Here is a 24,511-nt window from a genome sequence, read left to right on the forward strand (position 1 = left end):
CAGTTTTCTTTATCTTAGTTTTGGATTATCTGTCTTGCATTGTCTATTAATTTTCTCTAACCACTTTGATATCCTAGCCTTTTTGTCTACGTTCACTATAATCATCTCAGTGAAATTTTCTGTGTCATTAGTTCAGTTTTCAGCAGTGTCTGTTCTTTGTTTCAAATTAAATATATACATAAAATACATACATGTACACATGTATGTATAAACAGACACTTTAATTGTAGTTTAGGTTATCTGTTTTTTTTTAATTTTTATTTTATATTGGAGTATAGTTGATTAGGTTGTCTTTGTTGTATAAGAAGCTGATGTTTTCAGTTTTTTTTCCCCCTGATTCCTAGTGTTCAACTGGTAGTTAAAAACAACAATAACAAAGAACAGAAAAACCTAGTCCCCCCAACATTCATCTCTTTGTTCAGTCATTGTTGCTATGTAACAAATTACCCAAACCCTAGTGGTGTGAAACAGCCATTTTAACTTGCTCACTCTTTTGTGGGTAAGGAATTCAGGAGTGCTCTGCTGGGCGGTTCCCCCCGGGTCTTGCTTGGTTGCAGTCATGCTGGCTTGGGCTCCAGTCATCTAAAGCCACAACTGGCTGGGTGTCCGCAATGACTCCCCAGAGGACGCTGCTGGTCAGCTGGGAGCTGAGCTGGCTAAGGCTATCGACAGGAACACCTACTTGTGATTTCTCTAGCACGGTGGTCTCAGAGTATTTGACAGCTGGCTTCTCCCCAATTAAATATCCAAAGAGAAGCTGAATAGCCTTTTCTGACAGTCTTGGAAGTCATGCTCATCATTTTCACTATATTGTTTTGGCTACAGGCGATTCCTAAGTCCAGCCCAGATTCAAGGGCTGAGAAATACTCTGCCTCTGGGTGTGACAGTGGCAGTGTCACATTGTAAACAAGCTTTCAGTCAATCTTTGGAAAATACTACCTGCTGTACTCATGTTAATATACATTTTTAATGTAGAAACCATATAACACTATATTGATCCTCTTAACATATCATCCTTTTTAAAATTGATTTTTCAGTTAGCCTTCTATACTAGCATGTCAAAGTATCAGTACATTAGGTTTCAGTGTTCTATCTCTTGTCTCATAACTATCTTAATTTTTTTTTGAAATATCTATCTGTGTATTTATATATTTGGCTGCGTTGGGTCTTAGTTGCGGCACGCGGGATCTTCGTTGTGGCATGTGGGATCATTAGTTGCGGCATGCGAACTCTTAGTTGTGGCATGTGGGATCTAGTTCCCTGACCAGGGATTGAACCTGGGCCCCCTGCATTGGGAGCGCAGAGTTTTAGCCACTGGACCACCAGGGAAGTACCTGTCTTAGTTGTGAATTCTGATAACACTCACCAAGGTGGCAAGTATTAGTGCATACATGTACTCTTTCCTTTTCCTTTATTCCTCATCGTTTAGTGACTAAACATTGGTAGAGGAAGGTGAAATGAGGATATTCTTTCAAGGTTAATTATATTGTAAATTGGATTCCCAGGTGCTTTTATCATGGCTGCCTTTGGGAGGTGTTGATCCTGGGATATAGAGGTAACTTTCTAGTATTTATTTCACTTACTTTTGTCCTTTCTTTTTCTTCCCTCACCAGAAATAATTTGGTCATATAACTTTCTTTTAAAATTGGCATGCAGCTTTAGAATAGTGGTAACAAGAGGACAAAGTGAATATCTACCCAGCCATGTGTAGTATTAAAATTGGTTAAGCCTTTGTAGCTCAGTGATTTCTAGGATACCTTTGGGGTTAGACAGAAGTTACTAAAAAGATAAATGCTTATTATATTTAAACTACAGATGTTTTTTTCTAGCTAAGATGTAGTAAAATTTTACAGAGAAATATTAGACAAGAATGTTGCTAAGAGACTGCTCTGAATAATGAATATAATTAAGCCTGTGGTTAAAATTCTTTATTACTTATCCCCCTAACTTTATGTATGGAATCTGTTTGGACTGTTCACTTCTAGGCTTATCGGGAGCAGGAAAGACCACAGTAAGCATGGCTTTGGAGGAGTACTTGGTTTGCCATGGTATTCCATGCTACACTTTGGATGGTGACAACATTCGTCAAGGTCTCAATAAAAATCTTGGCTTTAGTCCTGAAGACAGAGAAGAGAATGTTCGACGCATCGCAGAAGTTGCTAAGCTGTTTGCAGATGCTGGCTTAGTATGCATCACAAGTTTTATATCACCTTATACTCAGGTATGTGGCTTTTGCGCCATTGCTGTTCTAATTACATGTATTGAGAATATGGTGTCAGGCAAAGTGAATAATTTAAACACTGACATGTACCTTGAGGCTAAGTCCAAATTAAAACAATTAACCTACAACATTTTTGTGCCGCAACTTCCTGAGTAAATTCATTTTTGAAAAGCTTGCTATAACCCACACACCCACCGCCCCCCTCAAAAGTATAATCAAAGTTGTTGAACAAGTCAATGGCCAAACTATTTCAAGTTTGACTTTTCAGTTCAAAAATCCTATAATAAATACTCAACATGTGTCAAACACCAGGGAGAATCTTAGGTTTCTTAACACGTGTCCTGTCGTGGCTTCTTTGCTCACAATCCTTGAGTTTCATCTTTCATCACACTCTTTCTTATTTTAGAGACCATAGAGCACTAATTCACTTTTTTGTATTTCTCTGAAAAAAATCACATTGTTTCTTACCACGAGAATTTTGTTTCCCTCTGCCTCGAAGGCCCTCTTCTCCTTCCTCTTAGCCTCCCCTCAGCATCAGTTGACACCTGTTCATGCTCTGAGACTCAGGTTGGGTATTTCTTCCTCCTAAGTCTCTCAGGCTTTGTTGGGTACCTGTCTTTGGTGCCCTTGTTATTGTACCATAGCACATTGTTTTATTATAAATACCGGTTCTTTGGTTGGTGGTGCTGATAGCAGCAGTAATAATAATAATAATGATAATAATAGCAGCTAACGTTGATTGAACACTTACTGTGTACTGGTAACGGTTTTAAAGTGCTTTTATGTGAATTAGCTCACTTAGTTCTCATCACCCAGTGAGGAGGGTGGAGGTGAGGAAACAGGTGTCAATCACCCCACCTCACACACTCTACGTGGCAGAGCAAGGATTTGCACCCAGACAGTGTCAGTGGAACCTGTGCTCTTGCCCACTGCGCTCTGCTGTCTCTAAACCCCACTGGCTCTTTGAAGGCTGGGACTACCTCTGATTTATCCTTATAATCTTGATGCCAAGCCCAGATCCTGGAACACGGTAGATATTTAGTGTTTGTTAAATGGTAGCATAGCCCTTAGGAAGCCCAGATATGAAAGAACAGGTGAGTTAGTGTAGTAGTTAAACACAGCGGCTTTGAAGCCAGAAACAAGAGACTGAAATCTCGGCTCTGCCAGTTACTGTTAGGACCTTGGCCGATTTGCTTAACCTTCCAAGCTCAGATAATACCTACCTCGTAGGGTTGCTCTGAGGATTAGGTAAATCCTGCATTCACAGCTTTCAGCATAGTGCCTGATGTGTAATAAATACTCAGTAAGTGTAGTAAATAATAGTGCAATTCTAGTACTGTATCATAAATCTGTCTGGTTACTTAGACTTTTTTTTAAAACAAAAACTAAATTTGAGCGGTAAGGGTTATAGATAAGTGTGAGACTGAGTGTTAATCATACAGGTTCACTCATGGCAGGAGTCCTAAAAGGTTCTTTGAGGACTAGGTACTTTTCATTTTCCTGAAACACTGGGATCAGTGTCAATATTGTCAGTTTAAGGTATCCTGAATAATGAAGTGTATGAGAGTTGTTAGAGTTCCTGAATTCTAGGATATAAACAGTTTTCATAGTAATATAGTAACAGTGATTTTCTTGCACTTTCTGGGAAGCTCTGCAACTCTTGGAAAAAGAAAGTTAATAACACCTAATTTGGAGAGCAAGCAGCTGAGACCTGGGTATCGAAAAGTATAAGCTGATCTGTTTTTTTGGCTCCCTTGTTTCCATAACACGGAGCAACACTTTTCTTGATCTCACCCCCAAAAGCACTAAGAATGAAAATGAGGTTCGGACTATGCTTAGGTCATGTCAAAATTCATGATAGGGCTCCCCTGGTGGCGCAGTGGTTGAGAGTCCGCCTGCCGATGCAGGGGACACAGGTTCGTGCCCCGGTCTGGGAAGATCCCACATGCCGCAGAGCGGCTGGGCCCGTGAGCCATGGCCGCTGAGCCTGCGCGTCCGGAGCCTGTGCTCCGCAACGGGAGAGGCCACAACAGTGAGAGGCCTGCGTACCGCAAAAAAAAAAAAAATTCATGATAATATTTGGACCAAATCATATATTATAGGATATGTGTATTCTCTGTCACCACTAACCTTGGGCATCTTGGTTGTAAAAATAAACCTGATAGTTCTTATCCTTGAGGAGTCAGTAGGTAGTGGGAGCATAGAGATGCGAACAGTTGCAGTATCGTGAGGCAAGTGATTAGGTACATGTATATAAAGGTGCTGTGGAAGATTCGCAGAGGAAGTGCTGCTTGAAATGCGTCATGAAAGATGAGTCAGTTTTCTCGCAGGAGAAAACTGTTTCACAGAGGAGATGCTGCAGGATTTGCAAAAGCATGGAAATGTGAGGGACTTAGGTCTTTGGGGAACTGTAGGTTGTTTTGGCTGCTCTGCCGGATGAACGTGAGGGGAGATGAAGCTCGAGCGATTTGCAGAGGTCTGACGGTGAACTCTGGACTGCTCGGGACTTTGCCCCACAGGTGGTCGAGAGTTTGAGATTGTGCTGGGGAATAGTGTCTCTGGTGCCTTTGTATTTTAGTGAGGTCACCCTTAAGGCCTGGAATGGGAAGGGTCTGGAGGTAGGAGACTAGTCAGGAGGCTTTTGGAGTGAATTGAGGTATCGGCCATGGGAATAGAAAAGATGGGGCATATCTGAGGGCTCTTGAGCCTGTAGCATCAGTGGAACGTGGTGCCCAGGTTGATTGCTGAATTTGGGGGTGAACATGATGGATGGTGCTTTCAGAAGAGAAGATGGTATGATTGAGTTAGAAAATATAGGGTAGGAAGGGAGAAGATGACTGTTTGATTTTAGCTGGGTTAGGTTTGAAATGCTGGTGGCGTATCTAGGTGAAGATGACCATTGGGTCATTGGGAAATTGGTTCTGGAGCTCAGGAACGTTGTGTAGAATTGAGATAAAGATTTGGGAATCAGGGGCTTCCCTGGTGGTGCAGTGGTTAAAGAATCCGCCTGCCAGTGCAGAGGACACGGGTTTGAGCCCTGGTCGGGGAAGATCCCACATGCCATGGAGCAACTAAGCCCATGCGCCACAACTACTGAGCCTGTGCGCTAGAGCCTGCAAGCCACAACTACTGAGCCCATGTGCCACAACTGCTGAAGCCTGTGCACCTAGAGCCCATGCTCTGCAACAAGAGAAGCCACCACAATGACAAGCCCGCGCACCACAACGAAGAGTAGCCCTCGCTCGCCCCAACTAGAGAAAGCCCACGCACAGCAACAAAGACCCAGTGCAGCCAAAAATAAATGTTAAAAAAAAAATTGGGGAATCATTAACTTTATTGTTGAAACCTTGATGAAGTTGAGTGTACAAAAGAGTATATAGAATGAGAAGCGAGTCACAGATGGAAACTTGGGGAACACCTTCATTTAAAAGGACAGTTGGAATAGTAGGATCTCGACTTAATCACTCTGCCAGATACTAAGGCTATAAAGCTACTGAAATTATTTTAGTATATTGGGATGGGATCTGTGACAGAGGTATATGGTGGGTACTCTGAGAACCCAGCAGAAGTGAGGCCTCAGTCAGCCTGGACATGAGGGTAGGCTTCCTGGAGGACTTAGCATGGAGCTGTGCTGTGAGGGGACACATTGCTGTAGCCCGAGGAGAGAGGTGGAGTGTTTTTGGCAGGGGGGATGGCAAAGGCATTAGGCCCAAACAGCCTGGTAGACCAGGCAGGTGTTAATTATCATTAGAACATCAGGTGTGAGACTGAGAATGGTGGGGCCAGGTGGAGAAGGCCTGACGATTCACACTGAGAAGTTTGGGTTTTACCCTGATGGTGCTGGGCAGTCTCTGAAGAGTTTAGTGACGTGGTTGAATTTGCATCCTCTGTCATCCTGGGGACAGTGTAGAGTGTGGCTTTGAGCAGGTCAAAGCTGGAAGCCAGCAGACGTATTAAAAGGGTGTTGTCCAGGCAGGAAAAATGAGGTTGAGCCAGGAGCTAGGGAAGAAGTGCAGACTGGGTTAGTGTAATGTCTAGAGGTAAAATCTGAAGGACTTTGTGACAAAATGCAGGGGGTGGAACGGCAAAGGGAAGAAACCAGAACAACTCTGGGGATTCTGGGTGAGTAGTGTCGTCATCCCTTGATTTGGGCAGTATAGGTGGGAATGCAAGCTTGGGAGAAAAGAGAGTGGGTTCAGTTTTGGACGTGTTAAGTTTGAGGTACCTGGGAGATCTCCAGGTGGGTGTATTTTGGAGGAAGTTGGAAAGGTGTGTTTAATTTCGGGAGAGGTCAGAGTTCAGGCTTGAGTGTTGGTTTACATGCTGTAGTTTACACAGTGAAAGCAGTTGAGAAAAGTGCTCAGGGACTGTGCAGTGTGAGCAGTGGTCTCCTGGTAGAAGGTGGGCAGCACCAGTGCCGCAGGGGAGCATAGGAACGACCGGGGAGTAGCATGATTGCAGTACGCAGGGTTAGTAGTATGACATATGGCAGAATGGCTTGGAAAGTGCCAGGATTGAGGGAATTTTTGTATGATTTGTTAGCTCATCTCTTTTTAATGGAAGAGAGTGACTTTTACTTGTTTGTTGCCAGTGGAGAAGGAGGAGGTTGAAAATTCCAGATGCAGCAGCAATAATGGATTGAGCAAGGTTCATTAGCAGGAAGGGGATTTTTTTTTCTTATGTACAATTTTTAAAAGTTACTTTCCATTTACAGTTATTACAAAATATTGGCTCTACTCGCCATGTTGTATGCTACATCCTTTAGCTCATCTTACACCCTAATAGTTTGTACCTCTGACTCCCCACCCCTATGTTGCCCCTTCCCCCTCTCCTACTGGTAACCACTAGTTTGTTCTCCATCTCTGTGAGTCTGCTTCTTTTTTGTTATATTCACTAGTTTGTTGTACTTTTAAAAATTTATTTATTTTATTTATTTATTATTTTTGGCTGCATTGGGTCTTCATTGCCATGCGTGGGCTTTCTCTAGTTGCGGCGAGCAGGGGCTACTCTTTGTTACTGTGTGCGGGCTTCTCATTGCAGTGGCTTCTCTTGTTGCAGAGCACGAGCTCTAGGCACGCAGGCTTCATTAGTTGTGGCTTGCGGGCTCTAGAATGCAGGCTCAGTAGTAGTGGCGCACGGGCTTAGTTGCTCCACGGCATGTGGGATCTTCCCAGACCAGAGCTCGAACCTCTGTACCCTGCATTGGCAGGCGGATTCTTAACCACTGCACCACCAGGGAAGTCCTGTTGTATTTGTTTAGATTCCACATACACGTGATATCATACAGTATTTGTCTTTCTCTGTCAAACTTATTTCACTTAGTATAATGCCCTCCAAGCCCATCTGTGTTACTACAAATGGCAAAAAATCTCATTCTTTTTTATGGCTGAATAGTATTCCATTGCAGAGTAGGGGATTTTGAATCCGTGAAGGGAGGAGCGGCAGGAGGGAAGGAGATAAAGGTGGGGGATATAGGTAAATTATATGGCAGAGGGGAGATTGAGAGCGTTCGTGTCTGGGGTTTCCTTTTCTTTTCTTTCTTTCTTTTTTTTTGGCCATGCTACACGGCATGTGGGATCTTAGTTCCCCGACCAGGGATTGAACCCACACCCCCTGCATTGGAAGCACGGAGTCCTAACCACTGGACGGTCAGGGAAGTCCCCGGGGATTTTCTTTTTGAAATGAGAAGTGTGGCCATCTGATAAGAGTGGAAGTAGGCATGGGTTGAGGGGCCGTAAGAAAGGTGGTAAATGATAACATGAGCCATGTGGGGATAGGATGGAGGAAGGTGTAGGGGCTAGCTTTGAAAATGGTGGCGCTGCCTTGTCTATGGAATATGAACGTGGAGCCTGCATTTGAGAACAGGAAGATGAGTGAATCCTCAAGGGAGAACTTGGTTTCAGTTAAGACCAGAAAGAAGAAGAGTTTCACTTACAAAGGAAGCAGTGTTCCAGAGAGAGTTGAGGCCGAGCAGTGAAGGTGTTAGCAGAGTTGGGGCTTAGGAGCCATGCAGAAAAGTGAAGTTTTGGGAATGCTAGAGGTGTGTAGCGGCTGCAGGGGTTTGTATTTGGCAAGTGAATAAACTAACCTCTGGGTTCTGAATGGATCCCTTGTGAAGTTACTTTCACGCTAGCTCAGGCTGAGGTGGAGCCTGTTGTTAAGAGAGAGGCCTGATGACTGACATCTGCATTTAAGCTGGGCTTTGGCTCAGCTTCCTCATAAAATTTAGGTGAAAGTTTTAATGGGGCATCCATTGTTCTCCCTCCTGGAACTTGCCAGTATCTCAGAATAGCAGGCCTTTTGAGGATACGGGGAGGGGGAAGGGTAAGCTGGGACGTAGTGAGAGAGTGGCATGGACATATATACACTACCAAAGGTAAAATAGATAGCTAGTAGGAAGCAGCCGCATAGCACAGGGAGGTCAGCTTGGTGCTTTGTGACCCCCTAGAGGGGTGGGATAGGGAGGGTGGGAGGGAGACGCAAGAGGGAGGGGATATGGGAACATATGTATATGTATAACTGATTCACTTTGTTATACAGCAGAAACTAACACACCATTGTAAAGCAATTAGACTCCAATAAAGATGTTAAAAAAATAAATTAAAAAAAAATCCTTAATGAAGAATGGGTGTGTTAATCTAATAATTTCTTGGGTTTATTTTTTTTCAGTTTATATTTTCAAAATATAAATTAAACTTTGTCTATTTTCCACTAACACAGCTGAAAAGCACTTTTACTTGTCCTTGACATTAATACAGTACCCTTGATTCGTATGAGCACTCTTCATTACGTTTCTGTATGTGCCTTTTTTCTAAGGATCGCAACAATGCAAGGCAAATTCATGAGGGTGCAAGTTTACCTTTTTTTGAAGTGTTTGTTGATGCTCCCCTGCATGTTTGTGAACAGAGGGATGTCAAAGGACTCTACAAAAAAGCACGGGCTGGAGAAATTAAAGGTAAGCAATATTTTTTTCCCAGTTTGTCTTTCCTTAGATGTTTCATCTTACCATATCTGAGACTGATAATCTTTTCTAAGAGATGGAAGTTTTCAAACAACTTGGAGCTACTTGAGAAGAGAAAGCAGGTCTTGTTACACTGTTGTATCTCTCAGGCCTACCAGTAGTACCTGGCACCGTGTACCCTCAGTATCATCGATCAGGTTGAAATCCTACTCACAAGGAAGTTTTAGAGGATTGGGACTTTGGGAAGCCTATTTGGTATAATTAGGTACCTAGCATTAGATTGGCTATTAGTTGGATAGTTGCTGCCACTTCTGTTCTCTTTGTTCCAGTGAAGATGTAGGACATTCCATAGCTGCTGGGAAAAATGCCTGAATTACAAGCATCTTGAGAGCAAGGAAAATGTCTCATTCTTATTTATATCATAGTGCCTGGAATGGTCTGAAATTCATTCTACGTATGATTGTTGCATTAGATTAAATTAACATATCTGTGATTTTATCAAAGTACATACAGCTTGTATTTTCGATTTTATGGTCTGCTCCCAGAGTTTCAACTATGATGAAAATTTGGACATAGAAAGAGACATTTAGAACCCGTTCTGCTGTCGCCCTTGATACCAGTCATTCTGTTTATCTTTTAGACATCCTTTGACATTAGCCCTGGTCTGTTACCGGTATTATTATTAACAGTAACAGAGGGCACATAGGTTCAGCATTGTTTGGGATCAATTCATGCCCCTAACTTTTGTTTGCCTTCCCAGCAGGGAGTGTGATAGCCTGGACTCCAGGAGCTCCCAGGAGCTCTAGGAAGTGTAGATTTTAGCACCAGCTTCTGGCCCTAGAAAGGAAAAGGTGGAACAGGAAGGAAAATGCTTGTTATTCTGGGCTCTTCTGTTTGGACCTGGGAGCCCATTAGCAGTTGGGGCAAGTTCCACTGGCCGTGATGAATCTGGTTCCTTGGGCAGGGCTCGTATCCAGTCTTGCCATCATGGAGACTCAAGTTTCACCCATTAAGCCTGTACTTTCTTGACTCAGTGAGAATAGGCTGCCTGACCTGAATAATATATGACAACAGGAGGGAAAACAGTTTATCCATTTAATTTCTAGGTCACCCTCTCTCTGTTGACGGCCAGTGTGCACTTCTGCAAAGAGAAGCAGAACAGTGTGTCCAGGATCCTGAAGTCTGAATCTTTTACTTATTTTAACTGTAGTTGCTTTTGTTGTTTTTGCAAGGATGGATTGGTGAGGGAGGTAGATTTGTTTGCTCAGCTGGAGTAAGCACCCTGTGAGCCAGGACAACATCTTTAGCATTTTTGTATTTTTAGAATTTAGCACAGAGCGTGGCCCAAAGCATAATACTTGGTACACACACACAGTAAATGCTTCTCGAATGGATTAGAAGGTGGAGTGGAAATTGGATGTTCAACACTTTGATCAATGCTTTCTATTTGCAAGGTTTATATCTGGTGCTGGGGATGCAAAGATGAATAATAAGACTGAATCCAAAATACCTTGAGTCACTTACAGTTTGCATTCTGTATCTGGGAATGTGCTTGTATTAGTTCAGTTTTCTATGTTTTACTTGTTTACCAGGTGTTTCGTAACTCCTTTGAATAGACATTGTTAAAATGTTCTTAGGTTAATGTATACTTGTGTGCATGTGTGTACACACGTTTATTTATTTTAGGTTTGCCATGGTTCTAGAGTTCCTGACTGGACAGTTTTCAAAATCATTTACTCATTGTAAGAATGGTGCTTAAAAAGTTTCCTGCCAATGCTATTTCAGAGCCTTGATGGTAAACATTTCAGGGACAGGTGAGATTGCATACATTCAGCAGACTTCAGGCTTTTATAGGCCTTTATATGACATTTACTAAACTGTAAATATATGCCTGTGTCAGCTACTCTTAAATACCTAGATTATTTTCACGAGTAACGCTCAAGTAGTTATTATTTACTTAAATATAAACATTTTTCTCACAGTATACATTTACTGTAATCACTTATGGGCTAAATTAACTAGGAAGAGACTTCCTGGGCTTTTAAAATGTTAAACCAAGTCTTCTAACACAGTGATCCTCAAAGCTTTGCTGCACATAAGCATTATCTGATGGGACTTAAAAAATCTAGTGCCAAGGCTGTACCGCAGACCATTGAAATCAGAATCTCTTAAGGGTGGGACCCAGTGATTCCAGCATGTAGCCACATTTGAGAATCAGAGCTTAAGAACTAGTGTTTTAACCAGGTTTGTTTTTTCCCCACGTATTTTACTGTGACTCACCACTAATACTGTCGGGAATATTGGTAATGCAAAAATTTCTTCTTGGGTTCAGAACTTCATGTGATACTTAAAAATATGAAATAGAAAAAAAAAAGAAATAGATGGGCTGTAGACTTGTAGTGTTTATTTTAAAGCTTTTTAGTAATGATTTTAAGTTCATGTTGACCATTCTAACCCAAGAATGACTTGGCATTCCAAGGCAGACAGATCTCGAATGACTTAGGTATGGAATAATATGAAAGATAGGAATAGCATATCTTCAGCTCAGCCAGCCCATTCTGTGGTTAACATCATGCGTTCTTTCTCTTCTAGGCAGTTACACAGTAGCACATGTACAGATAGGGAAAATCTAAATAGTGGTTAATATCTAAATGGGTTACATTTGATTGTGGAACATTTTTGGTGATATAACAGGATTCCTTACTTATGTTCTGCTTAAGCTAATAGTAGTTCATCTGTCTTGCCTGAACACTTCATGTGATGGCAGAAGAACCCTGCAGAGCTTCAATTCGGCTGTAGATAATCCTGGTGAATATAATGGACAGATTGGCTTGGCGTTGGCTTTTGCACTGAGAGGGAAAAAAATCTTGTCGAGTTTGGTTTTCTGCCCAGGGTTTCGGCACTATATCCTGTGTTCCCGTGGAGAAATGGGATGCTCTGGATTACTTGGTATTCATTCCTGTTTTCTTCACAGGCAATGTAGGCATTTACTTAACAGAAAAAAGGAAGGGTGATAGAAATATCATCAATCTTCATTATTGGAAGATTCCAAATTTGCAAGTGTGCCTACTCACTAAAATTTGTTACCCCACATCCATATACCCACAGCACTTTGGCTGTCACTTGTAGACACACACAGAGCAGCAGAATTTTAGTCACCCGGAATATACATTCCCAGCTAAAGTTGAACAAAGCTTTTGTGTATCAGCTCTCATACTGTAAAGAAGTGTCCTTTTCTGTTTTGTTTTGTTTTTTTGGTACGCAGGCCTCTCACTGTTGTGGCCTCTCCCGTTGCGGAGCACAGGCTCCGGACGCGCAGGCTCAGTGGCCATGGCTCACGGGCCCAGCCGCTCCGCGGCATGTGGGATCTTCCGGGACCGGGGCACGAACCCATGTCCCCTGCATGGGCAGGCGGACTCTCAACAACTGTGCCACGAGGGAAGCCCAAGAAGTGTCCTTTTGATGGCCTGTTTAGTGCCATGTGTTTTAACTTTTTTTTTTCTTTTTGTTGGTGATTTTGCTGTTTAAAATGACCCCCCGGCACAGTGCTGAAGTACTGTCCAGTGTTCTCAAGGGCAGGAAGACTGACCTGCCTTGTGGAGAAAATACATGTGTTAGATAAGCTTTGTTCAGACATGAGTTCTGGTGCTGTTGGCCATGAGTTCGGTGTTAATGAATCAGCACTATATATGAAATAAGCTGTCTTTAAACAGAAACACTCATAAAACAAATATATTAATTGGTTGACAAAAATTTGGTGACTAGAGGCCCACAGGAAACCAAACCCACACTTCTCCTAGAAGCAGTGGTTCAGTATTCACTAATTTTGTATGTGTGGCAACTTATTGAAGAGAACTACTGCGAATAAGAAGGATCGACTGTTTGTGTTCAAAGAAGAAACAAAAGTTTAATTAGAAATCTTCTCCCAGGAAAGAAGTTTCAATATTATAACCCCGTAACTTAGAAGGGGCAGCATAAATATGAACTTCAGCATAGCAGAGACTTACACTGAGGAAACAAACCTATTTTAATTTCCACTCCCTCTATTATCTTTTACCTTTTATAGGTTTCACTGGGATTGATTCTGAATATGAAAAACCAGAGGCCCCGGAATTGGTGCTGAAAACTGACTCCTGTGATGTAAATGACTGTGTCCAGCAGGTTGTGGAACTTCTACAGGAACGGGTAAGAGGAGGTCCAAGAGGGAATCCCCAGAGAATAATTATATCCATCTCATAACATTCCCCCTCCAAAAAAAGGGTGCTGGTAATGTGGAGTAACATTTGTATTTTATATTCTTTTTTTTCTTCCAATTTTATTGAGATATAATTGACATACAGCATTGTATAAGTTTACAGTGTACAGCATAATGATTTGACTTATGTACATCACGAAATGATAATCACAATAAGTTTAGTGAACATCCATCATCTCACATAGGTACAGAATTTAAGAAATAGAAAAAATTTTTTTGTGTGTGTGATAAGAACTCTTAGGATTTACTTTCTTAGAAACTTTCATATATGGCATACAGCAGTGTTAATTATATTTATAATGTTGTACCTTACATCCCTAGTACTTATTTACCTTATAACTGGAAGATTGTACCTTTTGACTGCCTTCATCCAGTTCCCTCTCCCCCCACCCCCTGCCTCTGGTAACTACAAATCTGATCTCTTTTTTTGTGAGTTTGTTTGTATGTTCATTTGTTTTTGAAGTATAATTTATAACACTGTGTTAGTTTCTGTTACACAACATACTGATGTTTTATATACATTTCAAAATGATTACCATAATAAGTCTAGTTACGTTGCCACAAAGATATTACTTAGTTATTAACTGTATTTCCCACACTATATATTTCATACTCATGACTCATTTATTTTGCAACTGTAAGGTTGTACCTCTTAATCACCCTCACCTATTTCTTTCTTCCTCCCCCAGTCCCCTCTCTTCTGGTAATCTTTTTGCTCTCTATCAATAACTCTGTTTCTGTTTTGTTAAGGTTGTTCATTTGTTTTGTTCTTTAGATTCCACATAAAAGTGAAATCATACAATATTTGTCTTTCTCTGTCTGACTTATTTCACTTAGTATAGTATCCTGTGGGTCCATCCATATTGTCATAAATGGCAAGATTTCATTCTCTTTTATGTCTGAGTAATATTTCATTATATACATATACCACAACTTTATCCATTCATCTATTGATGGGTACTTGGGTTGCATCCATTTCTTGGCTGTTGTAAATAATGCTGCATAGGGGTGTGTATAGCTTTTCTAATTAGTGTTTTTATTTTCTTTGGATAAATACCTAGGAGAGGTATTGCTGGATCATATGATAGTTCTATTTGTAATTTTTTGAGGAATCTCCATACTGTTTTCCATAGTGGCTGCACCAATTTATATTTCCACCAATAGTGTATGAGGGTTCCCTTTTCCACACATCATCGACGATACTTGTCATTTGTTGTGTTTTTGTTAATAGCCATTCTGACAGGTGTGAGGTGTTATCTCTATAGTGGTTTTGATTTGTATTTCCCTGATCATTAGTGATGTTGAGCATCTTTTCATGTGCTTGTTCACCAACTGCATGTCTTCTTTAGAAAAACAGATCCTCAGATCCTCTGCCCATTTTTTAATCGGATTGTTTGGTTTTTGTTTTTTTTTTTGCGGTACATGGGCCTCTCACTGCTGTGGCCTCTCCCATTGTGGAGCACAGGCTCCGGACGCGCAGGCTCAGCGGCCATGGCTCATGGGCCTAGCCGCTCCGCGGCATGTGGGATCCTCCCTGACCGGGGCATGAACCCGTGTCCCCTGCATTGGCAGGCAGACTCTCACCCACTGTGCCACCAGGGAAGCCCTGTTTGGTTTTTTTGATGTTAGTTGTGTGAGTTCTTTGTATATTTTGGATATAAACCCCTTACCAGCAATATCATTTGCGAATATCTTCTCCCATTCAGTACGTGGCCTTTTTGTTTTGTTGATCGTTTCCTTTGCTGTGCAAAAGCTTTTTAGTTTGATGTAGTCCCATTTGTTTACTTTTGCATTTGTTTCCCTTGCCTGAGGAGACATAGCCAAAAAAAAAAATACTATTAAGACCAAAGAGCATACTGCCCATGTTTTCTTGTAGAAGTTTTATGGTTTCAGGCCTTACATTTAAGTCTTTAACCCATTTTGAATTAATTTTTGTATATGGTGTGAGAAAGTAGTTCCAGTTTGATTTTTTTTTTAATTATTTTTTCACACACACACACACACACTGTACTTTATTTTTACAAGAGATAGACTGACACCAAGCATTGTAAATGGATGACCACAACAGAAGCAACAATGAATGTAATTACCAAACACGAAACACACTCATACTATGTCATAATATTGACATTCAGTCCAGTGATCCTCCACTGTAACAGCTCCTTTACTTTGCAGTGAAAATTGATTTGTATATTTTTTGCCTCTGAGTCCTTGTGGGATTTTTTTTTTTAAATTCAGACAGAAAGTCACAAAAATTATAATCATCCTCATCAGTTCACTCAGTCCCATGTAATTAATTGTTTTTCATCTTGATCTTTTGTTAGCACTTTTATGAATTCATCAGTTTTTCATTAGAGTTCTGAAAATGCTTATTCATTCAGTTCAGCAGTATAGTCAGTTACCAGAAACCTGTACTTGTCAGAGTCTTTTCCATGAATTCCTTGAAGATGAAACCCTTTTATAGGAACATTTTTGCAAAAGCCTGAGTACACCCAGAACTGTCTGTGAATGACAAAAGACTTAAAAATGACCATGGTTAAAGATTTGATGAAAGTTCATAATAAGGCAATTGACAAGGAAATTTAGTTATTTCTGAGATATACATTTTAAAGTAGTAACTAGAATTATGACTTACAACATTATACCAGAACATGTAAGATTTTTAGAAATTTCATGTAATGTCTGAAACATTTATATTAACATATTTCCATACAAATAACCCAATGAAAGTTTAGTATTAGTTGTTTTCTTTGTTTTTTTATACTGCAGGTTCTTAATTAGTCATCAGTTTTATACACATTAGTGTATACATGTCAATCCCATTCGCCCAATTCAGCACACCACCATCCCCACCCCAATGCAGTTTTCCCCCATTGGTGTCCATATGTCTGTTCTCTGTATCTGTGTCTCAACTTCTGCCCTGCAAACTGGCTCATCTGTACCATTTTTCTAGGTTCCACCTACATGCGTTAATATACGATATTTGTTTTTCTCTTTCTGACTTACTTCACTCTGTATGACAGTCTCTAGATCCATCCACGTCTCAACAAATGACTCAATTTCGTTCCTTTTTTATGTCTGAGTAATATTCCATTGTATATATATACCACAACTTCTTTATCCATTCGTCTGTCATTGGGCATTTAGGTTGCTTCCATGACCTGGCTATTGTAAATAGTGCTGCCATGAACATTGGGGTGCATGTGTCTTTTTGAAATATGGTTTTCTCTGGGTATATGCCCAGCAGTGGGATTGCTGGATCATATGGTAAATCTATTTTTAGTTTTTTAAGGAACCTCCCTACTGTTCTCCGTAGTGGCCGTATCAATTTACATTCCCACCAGCAGTGCGAGAGGTTTCCCTTTTCTCTGCACCCTCTCCAGCATTTGTTGTTTGTACATTTTCTGATGATGCTCATTCTAACTGGTGTGAGGTGATACCTCATTGTAGTTGTTTTTTTTTGTTTTTTTTGTTTTTTTGTGGTACGTGGGCCTCTCACTGTTGTGGCCTCTCCCGCTGCGGAGCACAGGCTCTGGACGCGCAGGCTCAGCGGCCATGGCTCATGGGCCTAGCCGCTCCGCGGCATGTGGGATCTTCCCAGACCCAGGCATGAACCCACATCCCCTGCATCAGCAGGTGGACTCTCAACCACTGTGCCACCAGGGAAGCCCCTCATTGTAGTTTTGATTTGCATTTCTCTAATAATTAGTGATGTTGAGCATCTTTTCATGTGCTTCTTGGCCATCTGTATGTCTTCTTTGGAGAAATGTCTATTTAGGTCTTCTGCCCATTTTTGGATTGGGTTGTTTGTTTCTTTAATATTGAGCTGCATGAGCTGTTTATATATTTTGGAGATTAATCCTTTGTTTGTTGGTTCATTTGCAAATATTTTCTCCCATTCTGAAGGTTGTCTTTTCGTCTTGTTTATGGTTTCCTTTGCTGTGCAAAAGCTTTGAAGTTTCATTAGGTCCCATTTGTTTATTTTTGTTTTTATTTCCATTACTCTAGGAGGTGGATCAAAAAAGATCTTCCTGTAATTTATGTCAAAGAGTGTTCTTGCTATGTTTTCCTCTAAGAGTTTTATAGTGTCCGGTCTTACATTTAGGTCTCGAATCCATTTTGACTTTATTTTTGTGTATGGTGTTAAGGAGTGTTCTAATTTCATTCTTTTACATGTAGCTGTCCAGTTTTCCCAGCACCACTTACTGAAGAGACTGTCTTTTCTCCATTGTATATCTTTGCCTCCTTTGTCATAGATTAGTTGACCATAGGTGTGTGGGTTTATCTCTGGGCTTTCTATCTTGTTCCATTGATTTCTGTTTTTGTGCCAGTACCATATTGTCTTGCTTACTGTAGCTTTGTAATATAGTCTGAAGTCAGGGAGTCTGATTCCTCCATCTCCATTTTTTTCCCTCAAGACTGCTTTGGCTATTCGGGGTTTTCTGTGTCTCCATACAAATTTTAAGATGATTTGTTCTAGTTCCGTAAAAAATGCCATTGGTCATTTGATAGGGATTGCATTGAATCTGTAGATTGCTTTGGGTAGTATAGTCATTTTCACAATATTGATTCTTCCAATCCAATAACATGGTATATCTCTCCATCTGTTGGTATCATCTTTAATTTCTTTCATCAGTGTCTTATAGTTTTCTGCATACAGGTCTTTTGTCACCCTAGGTAGGTTTATTCCTAGGTATTTTATTCTTTTTGTTGCAATGGTAAATGGGAGTGTTTCCATAATTTCTCTTTCAGATTTTTCATCATTAGTGTATAGGACTGCAAAGATTTCTGTGCATTAATTTTGTATCCTGCAAGTTTACCAAATTCATTGATTAGCTCTAGTAGTTTTCTGGTGGCATTTCTAGGATTCTCTATGTATAGTGTCATGTCATCTGCAAACAGTGACAGTTTTACTTATTCTTTTCCAATTTGTATTCCTTTTATTTCTTTTTCTTCTCTGATTGCTGTGACTAGGACTTCCAAAACTATGTTGAATAATAGTGGTGATAGTGGACATCCTTGTCTTGTTCCTGATCTTAGAGAAAATGCTTTCAGTTTTTCACCATTGAGAATGATGTTTGCTGTGGGTTTGTCATATATGGCCTTTATTATCTTGAGGTAGCTTCCCTGTATGCCCACTTTCTGGAGAGTTTTTATCATAAATGGGTGTTGAATTTTGTCAGAACCTTTTTCTGCATCTATTGAGATGATCATATGGTTTTTCTTCTTCAATTTGATAATATGGTGTATCACATTGATTGATTTGCATATATTGAAGAATCCTTGCATCCCTGGGATAATTCCCACTTGATCGTGTTGTATGATCCTTTTAATGTGTTGTTGGATTCTGTTTGCTAGTATTTTGTTGAGGATTTTTGCATCTATATTCATCAGTGAAATTGGTCTGTAATTTTCTTTTTTTGTAGTATCTTTGTCTGGTTTTGGTATCAGGGTGATGGTGGCCTCATCGAATGAGTTTGGGAGTGTTCCTTCCTCTGCAACTTTTTGGAAGAGTTTGAGAAGGATGGGTGTTAGCTCTTCTCTAAATGTTTTATAGAATTCACCTGTGAAGCCATCTGGTCCTGGACTTTTGTTTGTTGGAAGATTTTTTATTTTTCTGGTACGCGGGCCTCTCACTGTTGTGGCCTCTCCCGTTGCGGAGCAAAGGCTCCGAACGCACAGGCTCAGCGGCCATGGCTCACGGGCCAAGCTGCTCCGCGGCATGTGGGATCTTCCCGAACCGGGGCACGATCCCGCGTCCCCTGCATTGGCAGGCGGACTCTCAACCACTGCGCCACCAGGGAAGCCCTGTTGGAAGATTTTTAATCATAGTCTCAATTTCATTACTTGTGATTGGTCTGTTCATATTTTCTGTATCTTCCTGGTTCAGTCTTGGAAGGTTATACCTTTCTAAGAATTTGTCCATTTCTTCCAGGTTGTCCATTTTATTGGCATAGAGTTGCTTGTAGTAGTCTCTTAGGATGCTTTGTATTTCTGTGGTGTCTGTTGTAACTTCTCCTTTTTCATTTCTAATTTTATTGATTTGAGTCCTCTCCCTCTTGATGATTCTGGCTAATGGTTTATCAATTTTGTTTATCTTCTCAGAGAACCAGCTTTTAGTTTTATCGGACTTTGCTATTGTTTTCTTTGTTTCTATTTCATTTATTTCTGCTCTGATCTTTATGATTTCTTTCCTTCTGCTAACTTTGGGTTTTGTTTGTTCCTCTTTCTCTAGTTGCTTTAGGTGTAATGTTAAGATTGTTTACTTGAGATTTTTCTTTTTTCTTGAGGTAGGCTTGTATAGCTATAAACTTCCCTCTTAGAACTGCTTTTGCTGCATCCCATAGGTTTTGGATCGTTGTGTTTTCATTGTCATCTGTCTCTAGGTATTTTTTGATTTCCTCTTTGATTTCTTTAGTGATTTCTTGGTTAGTTAATAACGTATTGTTTAGTCTCCATGCCTTTGTGTTTTTTACGTTTTTTTCCCTGTAATTCATTTCTAATCTCATAGCGTTGTTGTCCAAAAAGATGCTTGATATGATTCCAATTTTCTTAAATTTACTGAGGCTTGATTTGTGACCCAAGATGTGATCTATCCTGGAGAATATTCCGTGCACACTTGAGAAGAAAGTGTAATCTGCTGTTTTTGGATGGAATGTCCTATAAATATCAATTAAATCTATCTGGTCTATTGTGTCATTTAAAGCTTGTGTTTCCTTATTTATTTTCATTTTGGATGATCTGTCCATCGGTGTAAGTGAGGTGTTAAAGTCCCTCACTATTATTGTGTTACTGTCGATTTCCTCTTTTATAGCTGTTAGCAGTTGCCTTATGTATTGAGGTGCTCCTATGTTGGGTGCACATATATTTATAATTGTTATATCTTCTTGGATTGATCCCTTGATCATTATGTAGTGTCCTTCCTTGTCTCTTGTAACATTCTTTATTTTAAAGTCTATTTTATCTTACATGAGTGTTGCTACTCCAGCTTTCTTTTGATTTCCACTTGCATCAAATATCTTTTTTCATCCCCTCACTTTCAGTCTCTATGTGTCCCTAGGTCTTACTGGGTCTCTTGTAGAGAGCATATAGATGGGTCTTGTTTTTGTATCCATTCAGAAAGCCTGTGTCTTTTGGTTGGAGCGTTTAATCTATTCATGTTTAAAGTAATGATCGATATGTATGTTCCTATGACCATTTTCTTAATTGTTTTGGGTTTGTTTTTGTAGGTTGTTTTCTTCTCTTGTGTTTCCCACTTAGAGAGGTTCCTTTAGCATTTGTTGTGGAGCTGGTTTGGTGGTGCTGAATTCTCTTAGCTTTAGCTTGTCTGTAAAGCTTTTGATTTCTCCATCGAATCTGAACGAGATCCTTGCCGGGTAGAGTAATCTTGGTTGTAGGTTCTTCACTTTCATCACTTTAAGTATATCATGCCACTCCCTTCTGGCTTGTAGAGTTTCTGCTGAGAAATCAGCTGTTAACCTTATGGGTATTCCCTTGTATATTATTTGCCTTTTTTTCCCTGCTGCTTTCAATAATTTTTCTTTAATTTTTGCCCATTTGATTACTATGTGTCTCGGTGTGTTTCTCCTTGGGTTTATCCTGTATGGGACTCACTGCGCTTCCTGGACTTGGGTGGCTATTTTTCTCATGTTAGGGAAGTTTTCGACTATAATCTCTTCAAATATTTTCTCGGGTCCTTTCTCTCTCTGTTCTCCTTCTGGGACCCCTATAATGTGAATGTTGTTGTGTTTAACTTTGTCCCAGAGGTCTCTTAGGCTGTCTTCATTTGTTTTTATTCTTTTTTCTTTAGTCTGTTCCGCAGCAGTGGATTCTACCATTCTGTCTTCCAGGTCACTTATCCGTTCTTGTGCCTCAGTTATTCTGCTATTGATTCCTTCTAGTGTAGTTTTTATTTCAGTTATTGTATTGTTCATCTCTGTTTGTTTGTTCTTTAATTCTTCTATATCTTCATTATACATTTCTTGCATCTTCTCGATCTTTGCCTCCATTCTTTTTCCGAGATCCTGGATCATCACTATCATTATTCTGAATTCTTTTTCTGGAAGGTTCCCTCTCTCCGTTTCATTTAGTTGTTTTTCTGGGGTTTTATCTTGTTCCTTCATCTGGTATATAGTCCTCTGCCTTTTCATCTTGTCTGTCTTTCTGTGAATGTGGTTTTTGTTCCACAGGCTGCAAGATTGTAGTTCTTGCTTCTGCTCCAGTTTGATTCTTTTGCATGTTGCTGTCCACTTTTCCCAAAATCATTTATTGAAGAGGCTGTCTGTTTTCCCATTGTATATTCTTGGCTCCTTTGTCATAGATTAATTGCCCATATAAGTGTGGGTTCATTTCTGGGCTCTCTGTTCTGTTCCTTTGATGTATGTGTCTCTTTTTGTACTAGTACCATACTCTTTTGATGACAGTAGCTTTATAGTGTAGTTTGAAATCAGGGAGCATGATACCTCCAGCTTTGTTCTTCTTTCTCAAGATTGTTTTGGGTGTTTGGGGCCTTTTGTGTTTCCATACAAATTTTACAATTATTTTTTCCAGTTCTGTAAAAAATGCCATTAGTATTTTGTTAGGAATTGAAGTGAATTTGTAGATTGCCTTGGGTAGTGTGGTCATTTTAACAATATTAATTCTTCTAGTCCATGACCAAGGTATATCTTCGCATGTTCGTGTCATCTTCAGTGTCTTTCATCAGTGTCTTATAGTTTTCTGAGAAGAAGTCTTTTACTTCCTTAGTTAGATTTATTCCTATTTTATTCTTTTTGATGTGATCGTAAATGGAATTATCTTAATTTCTCTTTCTTATAGCTCATTTTTACTGTATAGAAATGCAACAGATTTCTATATATTAATTTTGTGTCCTCCACCTTTACGAGATTCGTTGATTAGCTATAGTAGTTTTTGGTAGTGTCTTGAGGATTTTCTGTGTAAAGTATCATGTTATCTGCAGTGACAGTGTTACTTCTTCCTTTCCAGTTTGGTTGCCTTTTATATATTTTTCTTGTCTGATTGCTGTGACTAAGACTTCCATTACTATGTTGAATAAAAATGGTGAGAGTAGACAACTTTGTCTTGTTCCTGATCTTAGAGGAAATGCTTTAACCATTGAGTATGCTGTTAGCTGTGGGCGTATCATATATGGCCTTTATCATATTGAGGTGTGTTCTCTCTATAACCGCTTTGTTGAGAGTTTTTACCGTAAATGGATGTTGAACTTCGTCAGAAGCTTTTTCTGCCTCTATCCAGATGATCATATAATTTTTATTGTTCATCTTGGTAATGTGGCATATCACATCGATTGATTTGTGGATATCGAACCATCCTTACATCCCTGGGATTAATCCCACTTGATCAAGGTTTATGATCCTTTTAATGTGTTGTTGAGTACATTAAGTGCTGAATACGTGCATTTAAAATTCTTTATAGCACTGACAGTTTTCTGTGCATGTGTGTCACTGTGTTAGGTGCTGTGGGGGGCACCATATATGTATCACATGTGAAATATTCCAGTCAGTCTAAACCACAGGAGGCTTGAGAGACAAACAGTCTTTTATTTTACCTGTAATTTTAACACACAAATGCCTTATAGAGGAAATTCAGCCTTGGTTATTCAGCTCTACAACTTGGCATCAGTATATTTTTAAGTTGAGTTATATAATGTATTTAACTTTTCCTAAACATTTAGAGAGTCCAGATTTCCCCTGTGATAACTTGATGACATCTTATGGTTGAATTTTAGGTAGGTGAAGGTTCCAGGACATAACGACCTTTGTCTCATTCCTGAACATATGGAAACGTAAAGAGGTTTGATGTTATCAGGCCCACTAGGTGCGTGATTCTCTGAGTTTAGTTTAATCTCAGTTTTTAGAAGTTATTTTTCTTCCCTTCTCTGCTCCTTTCTCCATACTTCCCCTTTCCTAGTGGAGGGTCACAGTTCATTTAGCTGAAGAGGATCTGGCCTTCATGTGGGGGTCAGTAGTTCCTTTCTCCCCAGTCATGGGGTTCCTGCCTTTGCTGTTCAGTGCTGCACAGGAACTCCTGATATGGTGGTACACAGTCGGCGTTGTATCATTGCTCCTCATTCTGTCCTAACTGTGGCTTGTGATTTCTCAACCCACTGTTGACTTTTAAAATCCTATTACCATAAAACTCTTTCATCTAGTATTTCTTACTGGATATACTAGGCATACAACTTTTAAATAAAAATTACCTATATCTGAATATACTATGAATGTTTAGCCTTTGAATTTTTCCATATTATAAAATGTTTACCAGATGATTAGTCTGGGACTTGCTTTCCTAATTTATTTCCCTTACATAAGCATTTTAGCTGAATAGATAGAAATAAAATGAATTGCTAACTGCCCTGCTCTGATGTTTTTCTTCATATGTATTGGTGTACTCTCTGCAGGTCAATGAGACCTAATCCCAGAAGGTTTCGTACTTCATCTTTCTGCTCTTCTTCATTTTTCTGTTGGTTAACCAACTTCTGAGCTCTTGAGCTAGTCCTATTGCTCTGCTTCTGGCTTCCCTCTCATCCCTTCATTATTCATTCTTTCATTATCCATCATCAATCCGATATCTGTTAAAAGCCCGCTACTGTAGTTAGTCACATTCTAGGGCACTGGCACTACAGAGCTTAACCAGCTGTGTTTCTGTCCTTGAGGAATTTACATTGTAGGTGATAGAAATTAGAGTATATAACTCCTAGAAAGTGTCCTAGAAACCATAGTTTCAATGTATACATAGCATACTGGGAGGCACAGATGACTGCGTTTGGAAAGGCTTTATATCAGATCTTTCTCATCTGTTTGTTCATTTTAAAAAGATGTTTGGGGGAGGGCATAGGATACATTTTAAAAAATTTTATTGAAGTATAGTTGATTTACAATGTTGTGTTTAATTTCTGCTCTGCAGCAAAGTGACTCAGTTATACATATATATGTTCTTTTTCATATTCTTTTCCATTGTGGTTTATCACAGGATATTGAATATAGTTCCCTGTGCTATACAATAGGACCTTGTTATTTATCCATCCTATATATAATAGTTTGCATTTGCTAAT

At 39.9% G+C, this 24,511-nt stretch overlaps 1 protein-coding gene across 5 annotated transcripts in view; it reads left to right on the plus strand.

Moving 5' to 3' along the window:
* Positions 1 to 24,511, plus strand: part of PAPSS1 (3'-phosphoadenosine 5'-phosphosulfate synthase 1) — a 108,811-nt gene that overhangs the window by 16,148 nt on the left and 68,152 nt on the right. For all 5 annotated transcript variants that reach the window (XM_019927776.3, XM_019927777.3, XM_019927774.3 and 2 more), the window contains 3 exons: positions 1,986 to 2,221; positions 9,038 to 9,176; positions 13,249 to 13,367. In XM_019927776.3, coding sequence (XP_019783335.2) covers positions 1,986 to 2,221; positions 9,038 to 9,176; positions 13,249 to 13,367 — 494 coding nt within the window. The remainder of the gene's footprint in view (positions 1 to 1,985; positions 2,222 to 9,037; positions 9,177 to 13,248; positions 13,368 to 24,511) is intronic.

This window comes from Tursiops truncatus, chromosome 5 (genome assembly GCF_011762595.2).
Source record: "Tursiops truncatus isolate mTurTru1 chromosome 5, mTurTru1.mat.Y, whole genome shotgun sequence".
NCBI classification, from domain to species: Eukaryota; Metazoa; Chordata; class Mammalia; order Artiodactyla; family Delphinidae; genus Tursiops; species Tursiops truncatus.